The sequence below is a fragment of the Polistes canadensis genome, unplaced genomic scaffold (genome assembly GCF_001313835.1).
Source record: "Polistes canadensis isolate GaletaPanama2010 unplaced genomic scaffold, ASM131383v1 scaffold_148, whole genome shotgun sequence".
Classification (NCBI taxonomy): Eukaryota; Metazoa; Arthropoda; class Insecta; order Hymenoptera; family Vespidae; genus Polistes; species Polistes canadensis.
In genome coordinates this window covers 229,124-251,159 of record NW_014569695.1, presented here as the reverse complement: position 1 = coordinate 251,159, position 22,036 = coordinate 229,124, and the positions used below count along the sequence as shown (strand labels likewise).

The 22,036-nt window shown below is 30.0% G+C and overlaps 1 protein-coding gene across 7 annotated transcripts in view; it reads right to left on the bottom strand.

Moving 5' to 3' along the window:
- Positions 1 to 21,130, bottom strand: part of LOC106788676 (calcium/calmodulin-dependent 3',5'-cyclic nucleotide phosphodiesterase 1A-like) — a 69,822-nt gene extending 48,692 nt beyond the window's left edge. The window contains exons 1-3 of one of the 7 annotated variants that reach the window (XM_014752157.1): positions 19,819 to 21,130; positions 19,439 to 19,613; positions 14,131 to 14,279 (exon numbers count right to left, since the gene is read on the bottom strand). Coding sequence is in view for 6 of the 7 variants with exons in the window: in XM_014752147.1 (XP_014607633.1) it covers positions 5,091 to 5,241 (151 nt within the window). In the remaining variant the exon portion in view is untranslated. Of the gene's footprint in view, positions 1 to 5,090; positions 5,279 to 14,130; positions 14,280 to 19,438; positions 19,614 to 19,778; positions 19,794 to 19,818 lie in introns of those variants that run through there. The other 6 variants (XM_014752151.1, XM_014752152.1, XM_014752154.1 and 3 more) reach the window with 6 other exon arrangements.
- Between the last annotated feature and the right edge of the window lie 906 nt (positions 21,131 to 22,036).

Genomic DNA, 22,036 nt, shown 5'->3' with positions numbered 1-22,036 from the left:
AAATCTAGTTATATACCACTTTAGATAACGAACTTCCGATTTATATTTTCATCGGTTACCCTCCGCAATCTGAAATACGATCTTTCATATTATCTTCTATCCTTCCTTTTACTTCACCCTATATAAGTTTTATTCATAATTTCGTCGAGAGTTTTTCTGGAAAAGAAAAGAAAAGAAAAAAGAAATCCGTCCATTTTCTTTTGCCATTGGTCGATATTAATTCGACGTCAAATATTTGCCTCCCTTCGTTAATTTACAATATAAATATATACATGTATTAAAATGACCAGAAATATAACGAACGCGTTACGAACAAACGCGAGAAACTAAATTCAAAACGTACGAATAAAATCCTTGCATTTGACATCAAAGAAAGATTTTAATGGCGTTTATTTAAAATAATACACACACACACACAGAGAGAGAGGTACGATGAGATTTGAATAAACCTTTTTCTGAATCCTATTGAATTTTATTAAAAGATTGTTTCGCGTATAGGTCATACAATCTGTTTGTTAACAATTTCCATCTCCATACAATCTCCTCGTTATTTATTTCGTAATCTTCATTTTTAATTATTTTATTTTGGTCCGTAAGGGTGGAAGAGAGAAGAAGGACCATTTTATCCTTTTCAACAACATTGAAATTATTATTCGAAACAATGAGGGAACAAAATACATATATGTGTAAATGCATAGAAATTTTGTATTAGCAGGTAAGAACGTTTTAATTATTTCATCTAAAAGAAAATAATAAAATATAAAATAAACAGATCTCTCTTATGGATATATATATGTACGTATGTGTTTGGTAATTGCACGACTTTTTTTATTAGTAACATATAAATTGAAGAATATTCTATTGAATTTTTGTACAATATCTTTTTTACGTTGTTAAAGTTAAATATCTACAAAGCAAAAAGGGAATATAACTCTGCTTTCATAAAATTGACAATATACGTGTACTACCACCGAGTAGATATTTAACATTTCTGTATAAAAGTATCGTTAGAAGAACAAGAACGGCAAAAAACATTGGTGTTGAAATACCCCGAAGCGAAACGTTCAAGAGAATCTACAAAAATAGGATTAAAGTTGTCGATGTGTAGGAAATAGGAAATGATCCAAGAAAAGAAAAAAGAAAATAGGAACAAAATGCCGCGTTCCCTTCGGGGCACAATCATCGTTCGATCCAATTTTAACTTCAAAAATATCCGTTTATCTTTAATAATCATATACGACTTATTTTTAACTGAAAACAAAAAAACAAAAAAAAACCAAAATAGAAAAAATCGAGAAAAAATAGAAAACACGATATTACTATTTGTTAAAATATAATTAAAATTAGAAATATAAAATCTTGATAATCATGAAATGTGTTATTGCAAAATTAGATTTAATGTGAACTTAATTATCAGCTACTATAGCGTTTATATATAGGTTCATGACGCATTTAGCCATCTAATTCATAACATGCATTAGCTGCTGCTAGTAAATGTCTTTTCTGAAACTTGATTAGCGTATCATCCCATCAGATTTAAAAGCAATTACCCTACCTCGATAAATCTACACGCGTATCAATCCATACAAATTTCGATTCTCTATTCGTCAATCAATACTCGAGCAAGTTGTATATATATTTATCTATCTAGAAATTTCCTTAAATTATTACAAATTGTTATATAATTGGTAATATAAAAGAAGAAAGTTATATTTTGTGATACTTGATAAAATCCGTTTAATCTGAATCTCATAAATCCGGAAACTTGATCGCGTGCTACGAAATTCTAAACGACTCGTAAACAATTTTTAAGAAAATTTCCAAACAAATGATAATCGAGATTTGACTAAAATCATATTTTAACGAATTTACATTTTGTCGATAGAACAAAAAGAAAAATAAAATGAAAAAGAAATGGGGTAAAGTGCAGTCATTCGTTTCGATTTATTTTAACCAAGATTTGCTGCATCCAAAATGCATATATATATATATATATATATACATTTATACATTTATAAATTACGATGATATATTTTTATAAGGTATCTCGAAGCTTCGTTATTAAAATAAATTACATTTCACTATAATTTTATACAATGTATAATAATATTTGAAAGAGAACATTACGTTTGAAGAAAATTTTATTTGAATAAATTATAATCGCGTATATTTTGTAGACCAATTAAATTAAAAAAAAAAAAAAAAAAAAGAAAAAATAAATAATCGTCAAAGAGTTAAATGGATTACGTAAAATCGATATTCCACGTAAGCCTCTCTCTATGTGGATTGAGATGGCGTCAGCCATCAAACGTAATTCTATTCATCTTGTCAGCCGATTTATTTCCTCCTGATTCGCAGTTTCGATCTGTCTAACTTTTGTCTAAGAATAAAATATTAACATATCAAAGGGGAAGAGAACGGGACAATTTTTAAACAAATTTCTCTTACGTTTTATCGATATAAAAGAACATTACCTTTACTCGTGTACTATAGGGATGTTTCTAGGGACCTATAGGTTTTTATTAAAGTAATCACACTCACTCAGTTGCCAACCCAATATATGTTGTTGGAAATATAAATTAAAAAGAAAAATGATAATTATATTATAATATAATTAACCTGAAAATTATATGACAAATGTAAACCTAGTATTTCCAAATGTTATATGTATGTGTATGCGTGTGCATAACGTTATCAGGATTGCGTATTCGAATGCAGAGTCACGCTCGTTGCATTGTCATAATAAAGTATCCACTGACCGTGAATGTTCTGTTATTTGCAAGTATTCCGTGAGCTGTAACCTAATCGTTGCTATCTCTCTCTCTCTCTCTCTCTCTCTCTCTCTTTCTCTCATTCGTCATTTCTATATAAATACTACCTTTATCATTAGAGCTATATTCATGAAAATAATACGTTATGCGCTTATAATCTATGTCTAGAATAATTTTGAAACGTCAATCAGTATGATTAGAAACTAACGCAGATTCGTTCGTTAACAAATTTCGTATAATATGTACATATGTATTTTTAAATAAACGAGTTTCCTATTTCCCCCCCACCCCATAAAAATATTTTCGAAATATAATTGAGCATGAACACGAATGGCAACGTTCTTACGCGTTCTTATGTCATCGAAGAATAATTTAAAAGGAAAAAATGTCGAAGGATCAAATTATACGGTGCCAAGACCTCTCTTATTTCAAAAATGTTACACCATAGATGCGTAAAATACGATCCCCCTATATATATATATTATATATATACATTTCGTGGCTTGATCCCGTAAAATGATTTAAGCGCGATAACTTCGAAACCCCTACTTCCTTTTTTTTCTCTTTTTTTTTCCTGCCGACGATAGGAATCGCTAAAGTATCGAGTTTTAACAAGCGAATGCAACCTCCTTTGAAATTTTTCACCTTCGTTCGTTCATTCATTTCTTCCTTCCTTCCTTCCTTCCTTCCTTTCACCTTTTCATCGAGCTTTCTTAACGTATAATACTATCTCCTCAAAATAAACGTCTACTCTTTATTCTTTCATGTTTTTTTATCATTCATACTTTTTAATAAACGAATCTATAAAATGAAACATTTAAAAAGTAAAACAGAATAACGATACTTTGTTAATTTTGTTAAATATTTGAAGGATACACAAATCTCATATAATATCTTAAAACTCATAATTTATTTATTAATTAATTCAATTACCACATCTCACCATAAACTGTTTATTATACGAAGATTCGGTGTAGACTTCTTAGTTATAATCTAATTCCTATAGAAATCATTGTTCCGAATGCTAGAAGGATAAACGTAAATGCTCATCAAATAAGCTTATTATCAACTATTCGTGAATTCATGAATTCAGGGAAAACATTAGCAATAAGTATAGTACGAACAATACCTATACCATCAACTTATGCTCTTTCCTTGTTGCATTTAATTGTATTTTAATTCGAAACGCATATATCATTGTTTATACTTTCGAGATATGCAATTGAATATGCGAGATATGCACTCAATAACATCACTTTTAACATCGATAAATTAACATCGCTTTTGCAATTGTATTTCGTTTGGATGTATACGCATTTGTAGAAATAAGTTAAAAATAACGTAGCGGTATCGTGAAAGAAATTGAAAATCAATATTTAAAGTCTATTCTCTAATGTCGTGACCAAGCAGTATTTGCGTGCAGAAAGGAACAGATAAGGAAAGTTGCAAAGTAGAACGTTCTTTATTTCCGGTATCAGTGTTGTAACTGCAACCTCGTTGGTAAAATATATATCGGGAAAAAATTCATATTCATTGGCCACATAGAAAAAAAACTCATAGTACACCTATCTTTTTATATTTTATTATCTACGATAAACACAACACTTTGTAGTCAGACATCACACTCTACTACTGTCTGACAAAAATAATCTTACGACTACTACCTACTGCGTCTGACTATGTATAAGTATAACTACTGTTACATATCCAAATTCATTATTTTTTCAATGATCCCTTTGCATTCAACTATCAGATAAATATCTGGAGAATAAAGAAATGTTATTAACAAGGAAACTACTATTTTCTCTCTGTCAATATTCTTTGACACTTTCAATGATGAATTTCTATGTCGACTTTTCAAAAATCCCAACTTATGTAGAATCCAAAAAAAAAAATACGTTTCATACTACAAAATACATTTTATGTATCGATAAGAAGATTTAAGGAAATAGTCTGTCTATAGAATACGACTACTACTAGCATAATGTATTAAAAATATATCTATGTATAAATATGAATATATAGTAATATTCATATTGATGCAACATTTTAATACTTTGTAATATATATACATACTCTAGCTATTCAAAAAATAAAAATTCTTGATATCTCAAATATTCGTATTGAGTGATTTTATTGTTTAGTATCGTAAAAGTGCATCGACGTGATCTTTAATCTGTGTAAATTTTCAAAATATATCACGTCAAGTTTATCTCGTACAATTAAAGAACAATTTTTTTTATCTATAAAGTTGCTGCAAAATCATTGAATAAAACATTAGCATTATAAAATGATAAAATAATTCATGAATTATTTTACCTATCGTATAAATTGCACCATCCAGATGGAAAGTAGCACTTTTGCACTTTTTGAAAACCTTTTGATGCGGATAAGAACGCAAAGATGCTGACGGGGACGATCCTTCCTTCATTTCATCTTTATTTTCAACACTTCCTTCCTCCTTATTCATTTTTCCCGACACCAATGTTTATTATTATTACACTTTATTTTCAAAAAAAAAAAAAAAAAACATAAAGCACTTCTCACACCGACGATTGAAACAAATATTAAACAAATATAAATGTGTTCAAAACGAATCATAGAAAAAATAATTATTTAATTCGTAATTATATATCTGTCATAAAGAATATCATAATTAATTTGAAAAAAAACAATCTTTTATCAATGATCACTAATCGTTGACTTATTATTATATATCCTCTCGATTACGATCTAAGAAGAAAAAAAAACAAAACTTATCATTTTAGAGAGAATTAATTGTTTAATCCTGGGTTAAACGTTAACTCAAGGCCGAAGGCAAGAACAAAACTAATAATACCGTCGAGAAATCCTCAAACTTTAGATTAACTCATCGTTTCACGTCTATCATCATCAAAACTATATACAAATTGTTATAAATCTTGAATAAATTTAACACGCTTCAGATATATACATAAATATATTTCTTTTTATAATACAATATTGTATTAGAATCGTGTCTCGTGATTCATTCGAACGATGATATTATCAAAATATCGGAAAGTAAAGAATTCAACACGCGTGAAAGAAAATAAACACATGCACACATGCGAAAGACAAAACAAAAATCGAATGAAATGAAATAAAGCAACGATCAATCGAAAGATTCTCGCTCGTATACGCGTACGATACGTGATACTTTTTATTCATGAACAATAATATACACACGCGTGCATAAATTATTTTCTTTTTTTTCTTTTCTTATATATGCGAAAAAATAGTGATGATGATGTACACCCTTTCCTCCTGTACGATTACGAATATAAATCAAACAAAAAAAACGAGAAAGGAACTCTCGTGTGTTAACAATCGAATGAATAATTGTTAAATATTTTTTCCCCTTTGATTCTTGTATATATATTGTATATATATATATATTGTTAGGTTCGATTTGTTTCGATGGAATAATTGGCGTCCGTAATATACGACATTCCATCGATAAATTCCACCTACCAACCTCGAAACTGAATGTCTCTCTCTCTCTCTCTCTCTCCTCTCTTGATCTGTACAACAGGCATACACAAGAGAGCATGCCAAATCAATCGTTCATAGTCTACCGCGGTATACAAGGTTCAAGAACAAATGATCGAGTACTCTTCTCCGTTCGTGACGTGCTTGCGTCGACAAGCGTTCCTACGTACTTTGCAAAAGGGTCGAGTTCTTTATTCTTTCTCTTTCTCTCTTTCTCACACACACACATACACACGTCTCTCTTGAGACGTACTCGACTCGATATCGGATCGTATTTTTAACTTTATCTTACAAGAAATCACCTGAACCGGTAAGTTTAATTAGATGGATCTCTTCTTCTCTTGTTACATTTACAATCATTTCTTAAAATCAAATATATCAAATATACGTTTATCCGTAAAATAGTATTCTTTTGAAAAAATTCTATATATTACTTTTTCCTTTCTTTTTTCTTTTCTTTTTTTTTTTTAAATTATACGAGAGAGAAAGGCAGAGAGTGTTTTTTCTTTTTTTTTTTAATTACAAAATCAATCAGCAATATTAATATAATGAAAATTGTCTTATAACTTTAAATTAAATCTTATTATATTGAAAGAGATCTTTTTTAATTAACACGATTAAACAATAAAATAATTATTCCCGCGTGATTAATAATATATTATATTATATATTCGAACGATGTTGTTATATTAATTTTTGTTAAACACTCAATTCAAAAATATAATACAATCGGAAAATAAGAAATAGAAATAGAAAGAAAAAAAAAATAAACAACTCGTTTCATCACTTTTTAATCGTTGACCACCAAATCGATTAATTATGTTATAATTGTTATTATAACCGATTAAAACAAACCCGTCACTTTGGCACACAAAAGTTTTTAGTTGAAGAATAGACTAAAACTTTTGATAACGAACGAGAACAACCGACTCCACGTGTCTCCGTTACCAATGCGACTCGAAAGCTCAAAAGCTCGTCACGAAAAGCCGCGCAAGCGTGGCGCGGAGAAACTTGGCAAAAGCCAATCCACCGAGAAGCAAACTACTGCCACCGAATAATATTCAAGATAAATGCTAAATAGGACGCTTTGATTCTTTTCTTTTTCGTTTTCTGCGCAGTTTTTTTTAAGAGTAATAACGTTCTTCTCTATCTAACGCCCATCAAAAAAAAAAGAATGAATGAATTAACAAAGAACACGAAGTAATAAATATTTCAATTCTAAAAAGCGTATCACTCAACCCCCCGCCACCCTTCTCTCTCCTATCCCACCCACCAACTATTTTCAACTTCTAATTGGAACCCAAATTACCCTTTCGTGTTAGGAATTTCGTTCATTTTTGTTTTCCCTTTTTTTTCTTATTTTCTTTGAAGGATACATTAACTCTATATAATTTACGACAATTTTAGCGATTTATTACAGGAGATACGATCGCTTCAAAAAAAAAAAAAAAACAAAAAATGGGATGGAAAAAGAATAGGAAAATAAAATAAAATAAAATAAATAAATAAATCGAAAAGCAAACGAGTGCGTTTGAACGACCTCCGTGTAAAAACCACGAAGCATATCTTTCATCTTGACTACTAGTATCGATCCAATTCTCATAACACGAAACGCACCACTTAAAAACTGGTCACTTTTAAATTGCATAAGCTTTTTYTTTTTTTTTTTTTTTTTTAATCAAAAATTTTCTCTCTCTTATAAATCATCCCTTTTAACAGATATACATTAATTTACATTACTGAGAGTATCATATTTGTGGTTAGATAGTATAATACGAAAGCAAAATAATTACATTTATATTTATATTTCGTAAAGATAATTAAAATAATTAGAAATACATTGTCAATGTTATAGATGGATGAATTGCAATTTAGGTTATGGGAAGCGTTCAATAATAATGAGAGATGAGGGAAATGAACGCGTGCTTTAATGTGCCTGACAGATAACGTGTACCCTGTAAACAACGTCTTATATAAAAGAACGAGCATATAAAAAAGAAACAAGGAATGATAGGGATGAGAAAAGCTGCTAAAAGCGTATCCCTATCTTCTCTTTGAGAATACTTATAATCAGTTCTGTTTGATAAGAAATATATATAATAAAAAAAAAGGAAAAAGCAAAAGAGGAAGGAGGTTAAAGGTAAGAAAAAAAAAAAAAAGATTCTCCATTACGTCCCATTATATGCGCGTTTTAATGAAAGGAAAACAATACTTATATTTCTTATCGATTAATATTTAATTGTATACATTGGATATAAAAATGATGTGTGAAAATATATTTAAATATATTTATTTTATTTGTCTTTAATCCGTATTCGCAATAGAGAAAAGAGAAACCTATGCAAATTTGTGTGTCTAACAATACTAGCATCTTCTTCTACACGGATGCAATTCGGATCAGAAGGGGTTTATGTAAATGTTATTAAGATTGATATATATCTTTACATACAAAGATTTTCTCTATTTGTAATTGATAGTATTCGAAGAATGTTAATTATTGTAATCGGTAATTTTAAATATAATATAATACATATTAATTCGAACTATATAATTACATTATATTATATTAATATATTAATATATTAATTCAGAGAGATATTATCCGAGAAAGTAAAATAAAATTCGAATAATATATATATATATAGAAAATTATTGAAATATTTAACTACGACCACCATAAGGCATATTCTTCAAAAGACAATTAATTTGCATTAAACGTCCAACTTTGGGGTAACACTAAAGTGCAAAAGCTTATCTCAGGTCGGATTCTGTTTCCAAAGGATTACATTGTAGGCTTTGGTCTTTGATTGGAGGAAAATTGCGACACGATCTAAAAGAGAAAGAAAGAGAGAGAGAAAGAGAATCTAAGGGCTCTCAGAGTTAAAGAGAAGTTCCTTCTCTTATCGTTGAGAGCAACCTATAGTTGGATATGGTCAAAGTCATCCAACCTCCAATGTGTAATTTAATTCGACAGAAGGTATATGTATACCTACATACATAGCTACTTATATACTACGGCTATACGAAATGGTTCCAATGGGAAACAAGACACGAAATAAGACTACTGTGTGGTAAGAGGATGACGATGAAATCTCTGGAGATGATAGGATGGAGGTAAGCAGGGCGTGTCAAATACTTCGAATATAACCGGTGGTTAAAAAATAATCCAAAAAAAGTAACGATAATTTCTTAAGGATATCCCTATATAATCATATAACAATTTTTCAATAATATTTAATTGAAATTATTCAAATGGTAATAATAACGTAATCCTAACGAGGAAATAACTTTGAATGAGTTTAGTTTCAAGAGTTCATGCATAATATAATATCATTTAATTTAAACTTTTTATCTATTATTTTTAACCAGAGAGATCAAGAAAAGGTTTTCACGATAAAGAAAAAGAAGAAAAATAAATGGGGAAAAAGAAAATATATATCGGGGGTTGGAATCATTTCTAGTTTATGGTAGAACGAGATGGATGAGTTTCGGTCTGGATGGATTATTTCTTTTGGAAGATCTTTCGAAGAATCTCAATCTTTATCATCTACTTTCTTTTTCTTTTTTTTTTTTTTATCACTTTCCCCATCTAAATCCTATCGATCGTTTTTATTATCGATATAGAGACGACGAATGGTATCTTCAATGAAGATTAAACGATCTTCTTAAGATCCATGTTGGTTGAGTTAATATAAGAACAGCTTTAGAAAATGAAATATATATTATTTTTTTATCGTTTTAAAAAAGAAATTCGCGAGAGAAAAGTAAGAAGTTTTGATCGATACGTATATCGGCGTTATATACGATTACAATGTGTACCCGTTAAAAAAAAACATTTACAAAAATTAGAAAAACAAAAAATATTCGTCGGAAAAATCATATTATCTCTTCGTGATATATTTTTCATGTTTAAAATATATTTTTATTATATAAATATTCATATCTATTACATATATGATCAAATTATCATAGACCCGTGTTGAATTTAACGATACACGAGTATTGAATTAAATGGATGACCTGCTTTGAATGATATTCCACATAGAAATGGATCGAGTGGACAACCATGAGTGTGTACTCTCTCTCTCTCTCTCTCTCTCTCTAACAAATTGACGAAGTTTAATACTAATTGGCTCGACAACAGTGAAACTATCTACAACCTATACCCATATCGTGAATCTTGACCGTGAAATAGAAGAAAAAAAAATTGGTACGATCTTTCGATTAAACTTGGCCCTGACGCCAATTTCCTGCCAAGAAGCCAAAAGAATATACCGTTTGCGTTTATTCGTCTTGGGAGAAGGATTTGTTGGCCAGCTTCATACTTTCCGCCCAACAATTTTCTATACGTTTTAGCTTGACCTTAATTCGTTCGATGTTCTTTCTACGACGTATCACCGTCAAGAATTAATCTTGAATTTTGTTTTGTGGAAAATTACATTTAAATTATATATATTTTTATTTATATAATCGTTAGTGTTTATTAAATAAATTTTAACTTGAAAATCGCTTTAATAAAATAAATATGTTAAATATGTTAACCATTATAGTAGTTATTTTAAAGCAGCAGCCACTTGAGAAATTGATATCAAATAAAATCTCATTTTCACAAGAACGCGTATATTTTAAAATAAAATAATACAAAATTGACTTTTTCCAGATGACTTTAAGTAATATTTTCTACAATAACACTCAAATTTGTACATGTAAAATGATAAAGATAAAATCAATTTATGAACGTTTATCTGTTAGTTGTTATTGATACTCTGACACTTTATCGAAATTTTATTAAATCGCGTATCAAGATTTGGTAGAAAAATTTCTCACGACCTTTTTTTTTTTGTTCCTTTTTTTTTTTTCTTATCGATATTTGTGAAAATTTTGATCTCAATTATGAAGATAAGATGTTAAATCATTAAATAAGCTTCTACTCGAATCTAGGTATTATTACGTTAACTGTGTTAAACATCCAATCGTATCTGCTTTAAAGTTTCCTGGCACTTCAACTATGAGAAAGAAGTGCTTGTTAGTTCTATGCAGTAATACCGCATTTACTACTCCGTTCCAAAAGAGAAAACGAGAATATTTACGCACCCATGCGTAACTTATGTAAAAATATGTATATAGTATATTACAAATGTATATAAACAAAGCGCAGCACAAAATCCTACTATTCCTTTTTAAAAGAAAATTAAACTCGTTAATGAGAATAACGGTAACTGCGTATCGCGTAAATTCAAATAGAAATGTGTGTATGCAATAATATCGTGTTGTTTGGAAGAATTTTAAAAACAGAATTTAACAATAATCGCGTATTTAACTTTTGATAAAAATAAACTTGTAAATAATATCCGTACGTATAATTAATTAACAATGAAATGAATTGTTGCTATTAATTGATCAAACTATTATTAAAAAAAAAACATAAATATATCATATATATTTCGATAAAAGAAACAAACGTGTACTGTAAACCTTTATAATAGACAAAGGAAAGTTTGCTAAACTGTTAAGAGTGCAGTAAAAAAAGAGAGAAAAAAAAAAGGACCGTATCGGTCGTAGATAGCAATAAATTGCAAAATGACGCCATAAATTCTTCCCCCGCAAACGTTTCTTGGCTACGGGGGATGAACAGGATGTGATCGAGTACGGCAGGATAGGTCCCATATGTTTAACGCATAAAAAAATGCGTTTCTTCTGTGATAAAAGATAGGAAAGAAAAAAAAGAATAAAGGGATGCGAGATAAAGGTGACTGAGAAAAGAAATAAAAAGACAAATAAATTCGTAAAACATTATTTCGATTTAGGACACAAATATTTAAATAGCATTTCTCGCGTTGCATCCTCCCATCCCATCCAATCTACGAATACTTTCTTCTTACGAAATTTACTGAACGTATATACAAATCTGAGATGGTACTACTAGGACCTTGAAAAAAAAAAGAAGAAAAATCTGTAAAAAAGGAGGATAAAGATTTACGAGAAAGCTTGAAACATTTGGTCGTTCCCTTCGAAAATGGGAATGAGGAAATAAGGTATAGATAGTTGTGCGCGATGGACCGTACGAACGATACGGCTTCTATGTATGTGAATAATATGTTTGTGTGTGTTAGCTAGCTTTGCCACGTTCTATGATGATACATTTCTAGTCGAGGGTATGCCTCTTAGAAGAGCACGCACGTTACATATCTCTTTTGCATAGGTGGATGCTCCATTGTCGGATAAACTGAAACGGGGAGAAAGAAAGAAATAGAAAGAGAAAGAAATATAGATAGAAAAAAAAAAAAAGATAATACTTCTTCTTCCCCCATAAGAATCCGATTATTGCGACATTGCTTTTACACGAGCTTATCTAGCCTGACCTCGTACTCGAATACTTTGAAACTTTATCACGGAGACATGGTAAAAAAAAAAAATAAAAAAAAAATAAAAGAAGAAGAAAAAAAAAGGAAAATACAGAAATGAAAGAAAAAGAGAGAGAGAGAGAGAGAGAGAGAGAAAATGGGGGAAAGTAGGAAGGAAGGAAGGAAGGAAGGAAAGAGAGATCTACGTTGCCACCAGTAAAAGCTGGTGTTATTAAAATTTTTCACCCTCTACTTTCTCCGTTAACTTCTCCTTTCCATTTACGAAGCGGTATCCTCTTTCACTCTCATTTGCCACCAATCCTCTCTCCCATAACCTCCTTCCTTCACCCCATGCCTCCTCTTCTCCTACCTCATCTCGTTCTCGCGTCCTTTAATACCACACCACGTAAGAGAAAACGTAAAAGTACTTCTCCGATGATTCTTCCCCTTGCAATTGGAATCACAATTTTTCTTTTCTTTTTTTTTTTTTTGTTGTTGTTGTTGTTTGTCGTTTTTACTTTTTAATTTTATTTTTATTGTTTGTCATTGACCGCATGGGACCGGACATAACGCGAAACGAGCTAAGCATAAAATCGATTTGGTCGTGGTGTGATAGGGGAAAAAAAAGAAGAAAAAAAAAGAAAAAAAGTCTATCAGAGAATTGCTGAATCCGCTGTCCTCCGGTGACAATTTTGTACATTGATGATGGATGGATTGCTAGTAAATTGGCTAAAACGAGGCAAACGCGTAACCATGAGAAAATTCTTGTATACATTTTGGTGGGCGGATGGTATGGGAAGTGGGAATAAGGGGGAGGGGGGATCCCGGGGATTTAAATCATAAAACATCAACAACGAGAAACTTCAGAATTAAATTAATTGCCATTCCTTGTTATCGTTATTCCTAGTAAATCGTAACACTTTTATTAATTCATTATCGTACGATCAACTCGAATTATATTTCATTTGCGTGTTTTACAAATTAACACGATGGGGTGGTGGCGGGTATGTTAAACGAGTATAATTAAAATATACTCGTGTAATTTGACGATTGATGTTTTTTTTTTTTCAAATGAATTAACTTTGCTTCTCTCTTAAGAATATAATTCATTTGCCAAGCTTATCGCGAATCAATATAAAACGATGTATTTATTCACTTAGATCAATAATTTTATTATCTAACAAAAAATAATCGACGTTTTTTTTTTTTTTTTCTTTTTTATTGATCTCCCTTAAAAACCACGCGCCAAGTATATTTGCGTATGCGGTTATTTGCTAATGGAAAATCGACTAATTAATTCGATAATTAATTACTTTCCTTCGGTCTACCCCCGTGTTCCCACACCCCACCACCCCCACACCGAACCCTTCCTTATTCGTAGCTGTAAAATTTAAGGAAATAAGAAAAATAACAAACAAACAATTTCCCCGTCCAATCAGAGACATCTTTTATATATCTTACAAATAAAAATGAGCAGAGAGAGAAAGAAAAAAGGAAATGCCTACCTCGATAAAAAGCTACTCGAACGCAACGACGACGACGATGATGATGTTGACGATGATTATTTAACGTTGTGATAATTTACCGACACCAGGTATCTTCTCAATGAAGAATCTTCAAGAGCAGGTAGTTACCAAAGGAATACTAGCGCCAGCTAGAGGTTAAATATCGACAACGTTAAGAAGATTATCGATTTTCGTTGCTGAATAAAAAAGAGCGTCGAAAAAGGGCGCAACGCGAATAAATAAATATTTTAATTAATAACGATTTATATATATATAATTGAAAGCTCTGTAACATATCGAATATAAATAATTTAAAAAAAAGAAAAAAGTATGCTACGTGTAAATTTTCTCAAATATTTTAATAATGAAATCGCAACCATAATATGATGAATACTACAACCATAAAAATGAAAACGGGAAAATATTTGTTTTTCGATATTTGTGTTTTATTATATATTCAAAATTATTGTAAGGTTTAACATGCTTCTATCAGAATTTCTAATATTGACTATTGCAATAAAATCAAATACGAATACAATGAATTTTATCAACGATAAACAATAGATTATAAAGACATTGGATTTTACTTATAAAAATAGCTACTTAATTATAAGGAAGATTTTTCTAAATGAGCAAAATTTTTTTTTTTTAATGTGAGAAGTAATAATATATATATATATTAATTATAAAAGCACAATTTTGTGTTAGGTATAAGTTGCAATAAGTTTAACATTGAATATATTAATTTGACGAAACTTTTTAGCAATGTTTAACAAATATCGCATGGCACAAGCATTGTTCTAATAAATATTCTAAATTGAGACACTTCTATATATTACTTACTTCCAAACTAAATAAATCAAGTTATGAATATACATAACTTAATTTTAATGAACTTATAAAAGATTGATAAACAACACTTATTCGTGAATCAATTAATAGGAATTACAATGAAATATGAAATAAAATAAACATGAGTATATAGATAAATTTTAATATTCCCCATAGAGAGTGCTTCAATTTATTAAATTCGATCTTTTTGAATATCCAACATATTGAAATATTTGAATATCAAGGTATTTGAAAACCAAGCCTCATAACTATTTCAAATATAGTTATGAAAAGCGATGATATTTCAACGCATATCCACGTACATATGTATATCAATGAAATTTCTATTTTCCAATAATCTCTCACACAAGAGTCCAGGCTTATTATATTTGCTGAATAAATATTCGCGAAAACAGGAGATCGCGTGTACAAATTAATATTGGACTGTCAGTTATTTTAACTTACTAATTTACCAAAGCTAAATATAGATCCGTGGTTTACTTAATGAAAATGAAACTCAATATTGAAATTTATGCATTATGAATAATCTTAACTCGATATATGTGTGAAGAGTACAATATACAATAGTTGTTTCCGCTCTTTCTGTATAATACAAAACCATAAGATTCTAGTTGCATAAATCCATTTTCTACGAGTCATAATTTTCACATCATTTTATTTATCCTTATCAAAAGGTACAACTTTGTTCTATACCTTTTTCATATTCCTGTATTATGGAAATGAAAGAAAATATTGAAAGTTGTCAAATTAAATGAAACGTATGCACCTGTATATCGTTTAATAGGTGCCCATATTTTTTATCACGTTATACGAAACAGATTTACAATTTTTGTTTCACGTAAAATATCAGTGTCACTCACGGATTCATTTTATATAACAACTTGCAAACCAAATCTACCTATTTTTGTTTTTTCTTTTTCCTTCTTTTTTTAGGGGGTTTTTTTTTATTGAAATAAATAATTTCCGAAAAAAAATAAGGAAATTCGAGTAAATAATATAAACGCGCGTACGTAGAAATATATAACGTAAAAAGGAAATACAATTATGAGTAAAATTGTTTAGATAGTATTACATCTCACGTTCCAATCTATTCTATTGATTTTCTTTGAAAAAAAAAAAAAAACAGATTGATTTTCAGCAGACACGGTCATTGATCAAAGAACACGAACTAATCGAGCAACTATACATAACGTTGTATTTATTCATCTATAATAATAGTATTTTATTTAGTTTCACAATAACGAAATTAAATCATAATTATTGTTTAGCTCATTAGAATTAAACGATAGAATAACGAATAAAATCTGTCAATTCTTCCATTGGTTTAAACTCGATAACAATCAAATTAATATAATTAGATTGTACGTAGGATGAACACCAATGAAATGTCTGTGATTAATTTAATAAACAATAGTCCGTAAATTGAACTACCTAAACAAAAGTATCATTAAGGATTGGAGTAATAGAAACGTAATGAATTAAACGACTAATTAACGTTTCGATGTAATCCATTTGATCAGAATGTTTCCATATATACAAACGTAATCACGAAAATCATTTCAAAACTCTAAATGCATTTTCCTCAATTTGGAAGATAATCAAAGCGAATTACAAAGTTATTACAATATAATAATTAAAGCGGAAACACAATTAACACCGGTCACGGTCAATTAAAATTTATGAATTTAACGAAGTAAAAAAAACAAAAAAAAGACCGAAAAAATATCTTCCTCTTACTTATCCCGATTTATAATGAAAAAAAAATAAAAAAGAATAATAAGCATGTCGTTAAGAGAAGTAAGGTACTTTGCGCTAAAGAAATGTGTGCTAAACAAGTAATCTAAGAGAATGAAACGAAAAACCGAACGTACTTTTCTTAAGAAGCTTATATATTTTTTGATCAGAGTACTCTCTTATTTTATCATTCATATGCACTTACGTTATGACTTAGCTAGTCTTTTAAAATATTCTACGGATGATAAAAGAAAGTATAAAAATATTGAAAAGGAAAATCTTAAACAGTTTCTTGCAACACAATATAAACGAAACCCTCGATTAAAATTCTGTTCAAAGTAACGCTTTATTCAACGATCCTATGATGATATTTAAAGTATATTTATTTCACCAATAGAGCATAAAAAGTAAGCTTAAGGGGTTAAGGTCTTCTTCTTTCTGATAACCCGTATTGATCTTCAAGGAAATAAATGTGATCATCCTTATGCTTGGAAAAGTTTTTACGAAGAAAAATATGCTCATACGTAACGGTCAAAGATAAGTGCAAGAAATCTCTATTAAATATATAAAATACTAAATTTCTTTCGATAGAATAAGACAAAAGTTTACTTTTCAAAATAGTAACAAAACAATTAAATAAAAATTTACCAATAAAAAAGTGTCGTCTTATAAATGATTTTTATTTTTTTAAAATATAGAATAAAATAAGAATGACAATTCTGTCATTTCTAAAATAATGACATTGGTATAACGTCAATTTTCGCGTTAACTTTATCAAACGAGTTTCAACATGCAACTTGAGATAGACCGAGTTCCTTTGATTTCCATCCAGCACAATTGCCATTTGATCCTAATACCGGAAACGAATTTCTCTCCTTCCACATTTACCATATCGACTAGTCACTCAAAGTGCTGACTGAGCGATAAATTCTTTTCTATCATCAAAATTTTTCCCTCGTCTGTAATATGCATGTCTGATAATGACATCATTTTATTAGATCGAAACTCCTCTATAATATATTAATTTACACTTATCATTTATAATAGGGTCCTCTTGAATTTACAACTTCAGTTAAATGTATCACGTCAGCAACAATTAATTTGCATATTCTTCTTTACAAATTAAAAGAAAAAAAAAAATATATATATATATATATATATATGAATTATAAGTCACATTTTTTTTTCTTACAACTCCAACTGATGTTCGTTGGAATTTTATTTTATTTCTTTTTCCTTTCTATCCTACCAATTGAAGGATTCAATTATTAAATTAATAAAGATTTAATTATAGTAATTGTAATAATTAACTACGAGATTTGAGAATCAAATCTTGAATTTAATACAAAAAGATCAACTAACGGCTAGTTTCTGAATCTAGAGAAATCTACATCTTCTATTATACGACGACGACAAATAGAGAGACGGTTATAATTGAATAGTTTGATTAATTAAATGTCACAAGGGAAATATATCATCGAATTCATAGATAATCTTACCTCGTTTGTCATTGAGAATTAACTTGTCATATTTAAGACCACAATGCATTTACCACGTTATTAAGGTTCATTGTTAATACTTCATATTAACGATTAAAAACAATGAAATTGTTTTAACGAAAGAAATAAAACATTGACTTGAACGAATTGTTTCCCATAGAATATTTTCCATTCGTACGGATTTTACTTTGACACGAATGCTCGTCAATCATTCAACGTTTTACACCGACTCGAAATGTATTTATATAAAACTTAGATAAAAAAAAAGAAAAAAAAAAGAAATCAATTTAAATTTATCGATAAAGTATACACAATATCCGTATGCATACAGAACGATTTTAAAAATACACATCACTCTAAGTCCGATGAAAAAATATTGGAAATAGACATTCGTTTGTTACGATATTTTCATAGAGATTAACTCTACGGATAGATATTAAACAAATATAATATTTATTATTGTGTGACCAAGTTGATTGATAAAAATCACAAAAAAATATTTATTAACAATTCTATCATATATAGAAGTATTCGTATTCACGTAGCAGATATTCTCCAAATGATTAAAGTAATTTTTTACAGGAAAAAGGAATTTCCTTTGAAAGGATTAAAAGAAGAATTAAATAAAGTATGTAATTAGCTAACGGGATAATATAATCCTAAAATATTTAAAATGAAAATCAGAGAAATTCGTTAAAATCTAACACAAATGAACAAAAAATTCAAAGAAGCCCCGTCTCCTGGTTCAAATTAATTAGTAAGAGAAATCAAATTAATTATTATTACAAATAACACTTGTGTGTCTCTCAAATACTTACACTTTGACTTTTATTTGTTCAATTGGAGCGCAAAGTTTTCGAACTAACGTCCAATTTTCTCGATGAACTTTAGCCGATAGACAACTGGGAATCAAGGAACAGCAAATCACGAAACTTATAAACTTTTTTAATGATCACCGATCAATTTTATAAGAGAAATAAACTAGCTGAAAGATGTACAATTAAAAATAGATTTTATCTACAATTGATTTTTCAAAATTAAAACAAATTGTTTTGTATATATGCAGAAAATATTAAACGAGTATTTCTGAAGGCCCAATTTTGGCTTGTAACTTAAAAATAAATTCGTTAGGTGTCCAATTTTCTTTATCGGAATACAATTGCTATTGTTCCTCCAATCTTTAAGGGTAACACAAAGAGTATTGCGACAAAATAAAGACTCACCCTGTGCATTCCTGTCTTTATCCATGTCCCTTTCGTATCGAAGATAAACGAGTCGCAATATCGTTGATCACTGCATCATGAAACCTTAGGATTTCGATTGGCCGTGACTTATGTGTGGATTTGATTCTTACAAAATTCTTCACAATATTCGCGTATCCCTCGTGAATAAAATTCTCTTTGAAATGAAGTTATATTAATATAATAATAATAATGAAAAAAAAAAAAACAAAAAATAAAGACAAACGAAAAGAGAGAAAAAAATACAGTTAATCAAATAAACGGCACAGTAATATAATTCAATGAAAACGATAATATATATATATATAAAAAAAAAAATTACAGCTTAATACACGAATGTCCTTCCTGGATAATTTCCGTACCTCCAATTATGTCGTATTCTCCTTGTTAATCGAGCAGACGATCTTTAATTGAAGCAAACGCAACTATGTAAATTACTTGAAAACTCGAGAACTTATGTTAGTCGAACACGCGAAGAAATTACGAAGAACAATGTCACGTAAACATGTTTAACACTATTATTTTTTTTCCACCGTCCATGAATATCCGAAGACAGGAGTAAGAGTAAGAGGAAAAGAAGGAGGAGGATAGGATAAAGAGAAAAGGAAAATAAGGAAAAAATTAGCGCTACGAGCGCGAAAATCAGGTTCTTATCGAGTCCCCGGAGACGAATTAAAATTAAGGAGACTGACTACTACTGGCCGATTCTTCAGTCGCGGTATCGCCAAATTCACGCATGCGCTTCCTAATTCGAACAAACGCACGTGATCTGTAAACCCTGGTAGATTTGATTATTATTATTATCCCGTCAATTAGTTCATAGACTTTTTTATTTTTCGAGAGAAAAAAAAAAAGAAAAAGAAAAAGGGTTTTCACCTTAGTTAATAGGTAAAGGTACGATTAAAGACTGATGGAATAAAGTCGTGAGCTTGATCGTACCCTCTTCGATCCAACGCTCGCGTCCTTTTACTGATCCCCTCCTCTCTTTCCCTCATCTGGTTAACTCTTGAATAGAATAGGAAGAGGGGATAACCGCATCGACAACTTCAACTCGTCGACGATGACGATGAAGAGAAACGGGAGCCACCGATTGGGATTCTGACTCGACGTTTCCATTCGCGGTATCCAATGGTTTAAGCGGGAAAAAAATAGGGTGAAAGCAAAAAAGTAGAGAAGACAAAATTGAAAAACCGATTCGTTCAAGATAGGTTAATGGGGGAAGGGTAAGGCAAGAGGGTTCAGTACAGAGTGGAAAGGTAGAGAGAAAAGTTCGGGAATACTTTTTGACCTCACCCCCTCACTCATACAAACAACTCTCCCACCCACCCACTCTCGTCCCATTCGATGTCGACGAACGCTCGCGAAGGATGATTGTTTCTTCGTCGTGAAAATTCTACTTTTATTTTTGATACTTTCAAATGGATGAAAAGCAAAAAGAAGATCCAAGTGTTACCGGTGGAAGTGGGAAATAAGAGATATAATAGGATTGACAAAATAAAAAGACTAAAAAAGAGAAAATAAATGTGAGAAATTTATAATAAAAGGGGATGACCTTTTTATCGGTTAGTACTATGTTTGCTTTTATATGTTCCACGTGTATGATCGTTATAATTAAGAGAATAAAACACGACTCGGCGCGAGTTTACGGTGAACTGACTGCTAACCGACTGTCTCCCGTACGACGTACCTACGGCCAATGAAACCCGCGAAAATCTGAGACGCGTGCGCAACTTTCGCGCATCCTCGTATATGCCAAATTTTCCAGCCAATTTACTTCAGAAACTTGAGCCTACTTTCATCCCTTTCCCACCCCCCACTCCATCCCACCACCCCCAAACTCTGCCTAGAATATGACTCTAGCTAGTAATTATTGTTTTCATCATTCCTTTGTATGTTTTCGCGTATACGTTAATCATACGGAAAAACTTTATTTTATCGATATTATTTGTTAAAGAAAAACGAACTTAGGCACGAATGATACATACAATTTCCAATATAGGCTTTATACAATGATGTCAGATCGATTAATCTCGTAACTTCGAGACATCGTACGCATATCGTATTTAAATTTAGTACAATACATTACGTTGATTTAATTAATATAACGAATTAATCGAATACGTTAGAATACGAAATGAAAAAAAAATCAATAATTAAATTCCTATTTTCTTTTTTTATCTTTCAATTCTCTGATAATACGGCTTTCAATGCACTTTCCTGTGTATTTATCACGAATTTTTATTATATCAAAGCACGTTAATGAATAGTTTTATTAAATCTGATAAAAGCCGTATATTCGTTATCTCGTTTGATAACTTTGATAATAAAAGATAAAGGATTTTTCATGAATATTTTAACGTCATTCTAATGAAATATAAAAATAATTCAAAGCGTTATATTCTTAAAAGAAACATAATACATACATGTGATGTTTTCAATTTATGCTTTAAAAATACGTCGCGGATTCGCCGTTGAATGAAGTGTTTCTTTTCGAGTAAAAATTGTTTTCACACGAATCGGTCAAAAACATGAATATATTTAGTAAAATGAATCACGAAAACGCGAAGAAGAAATACGCAG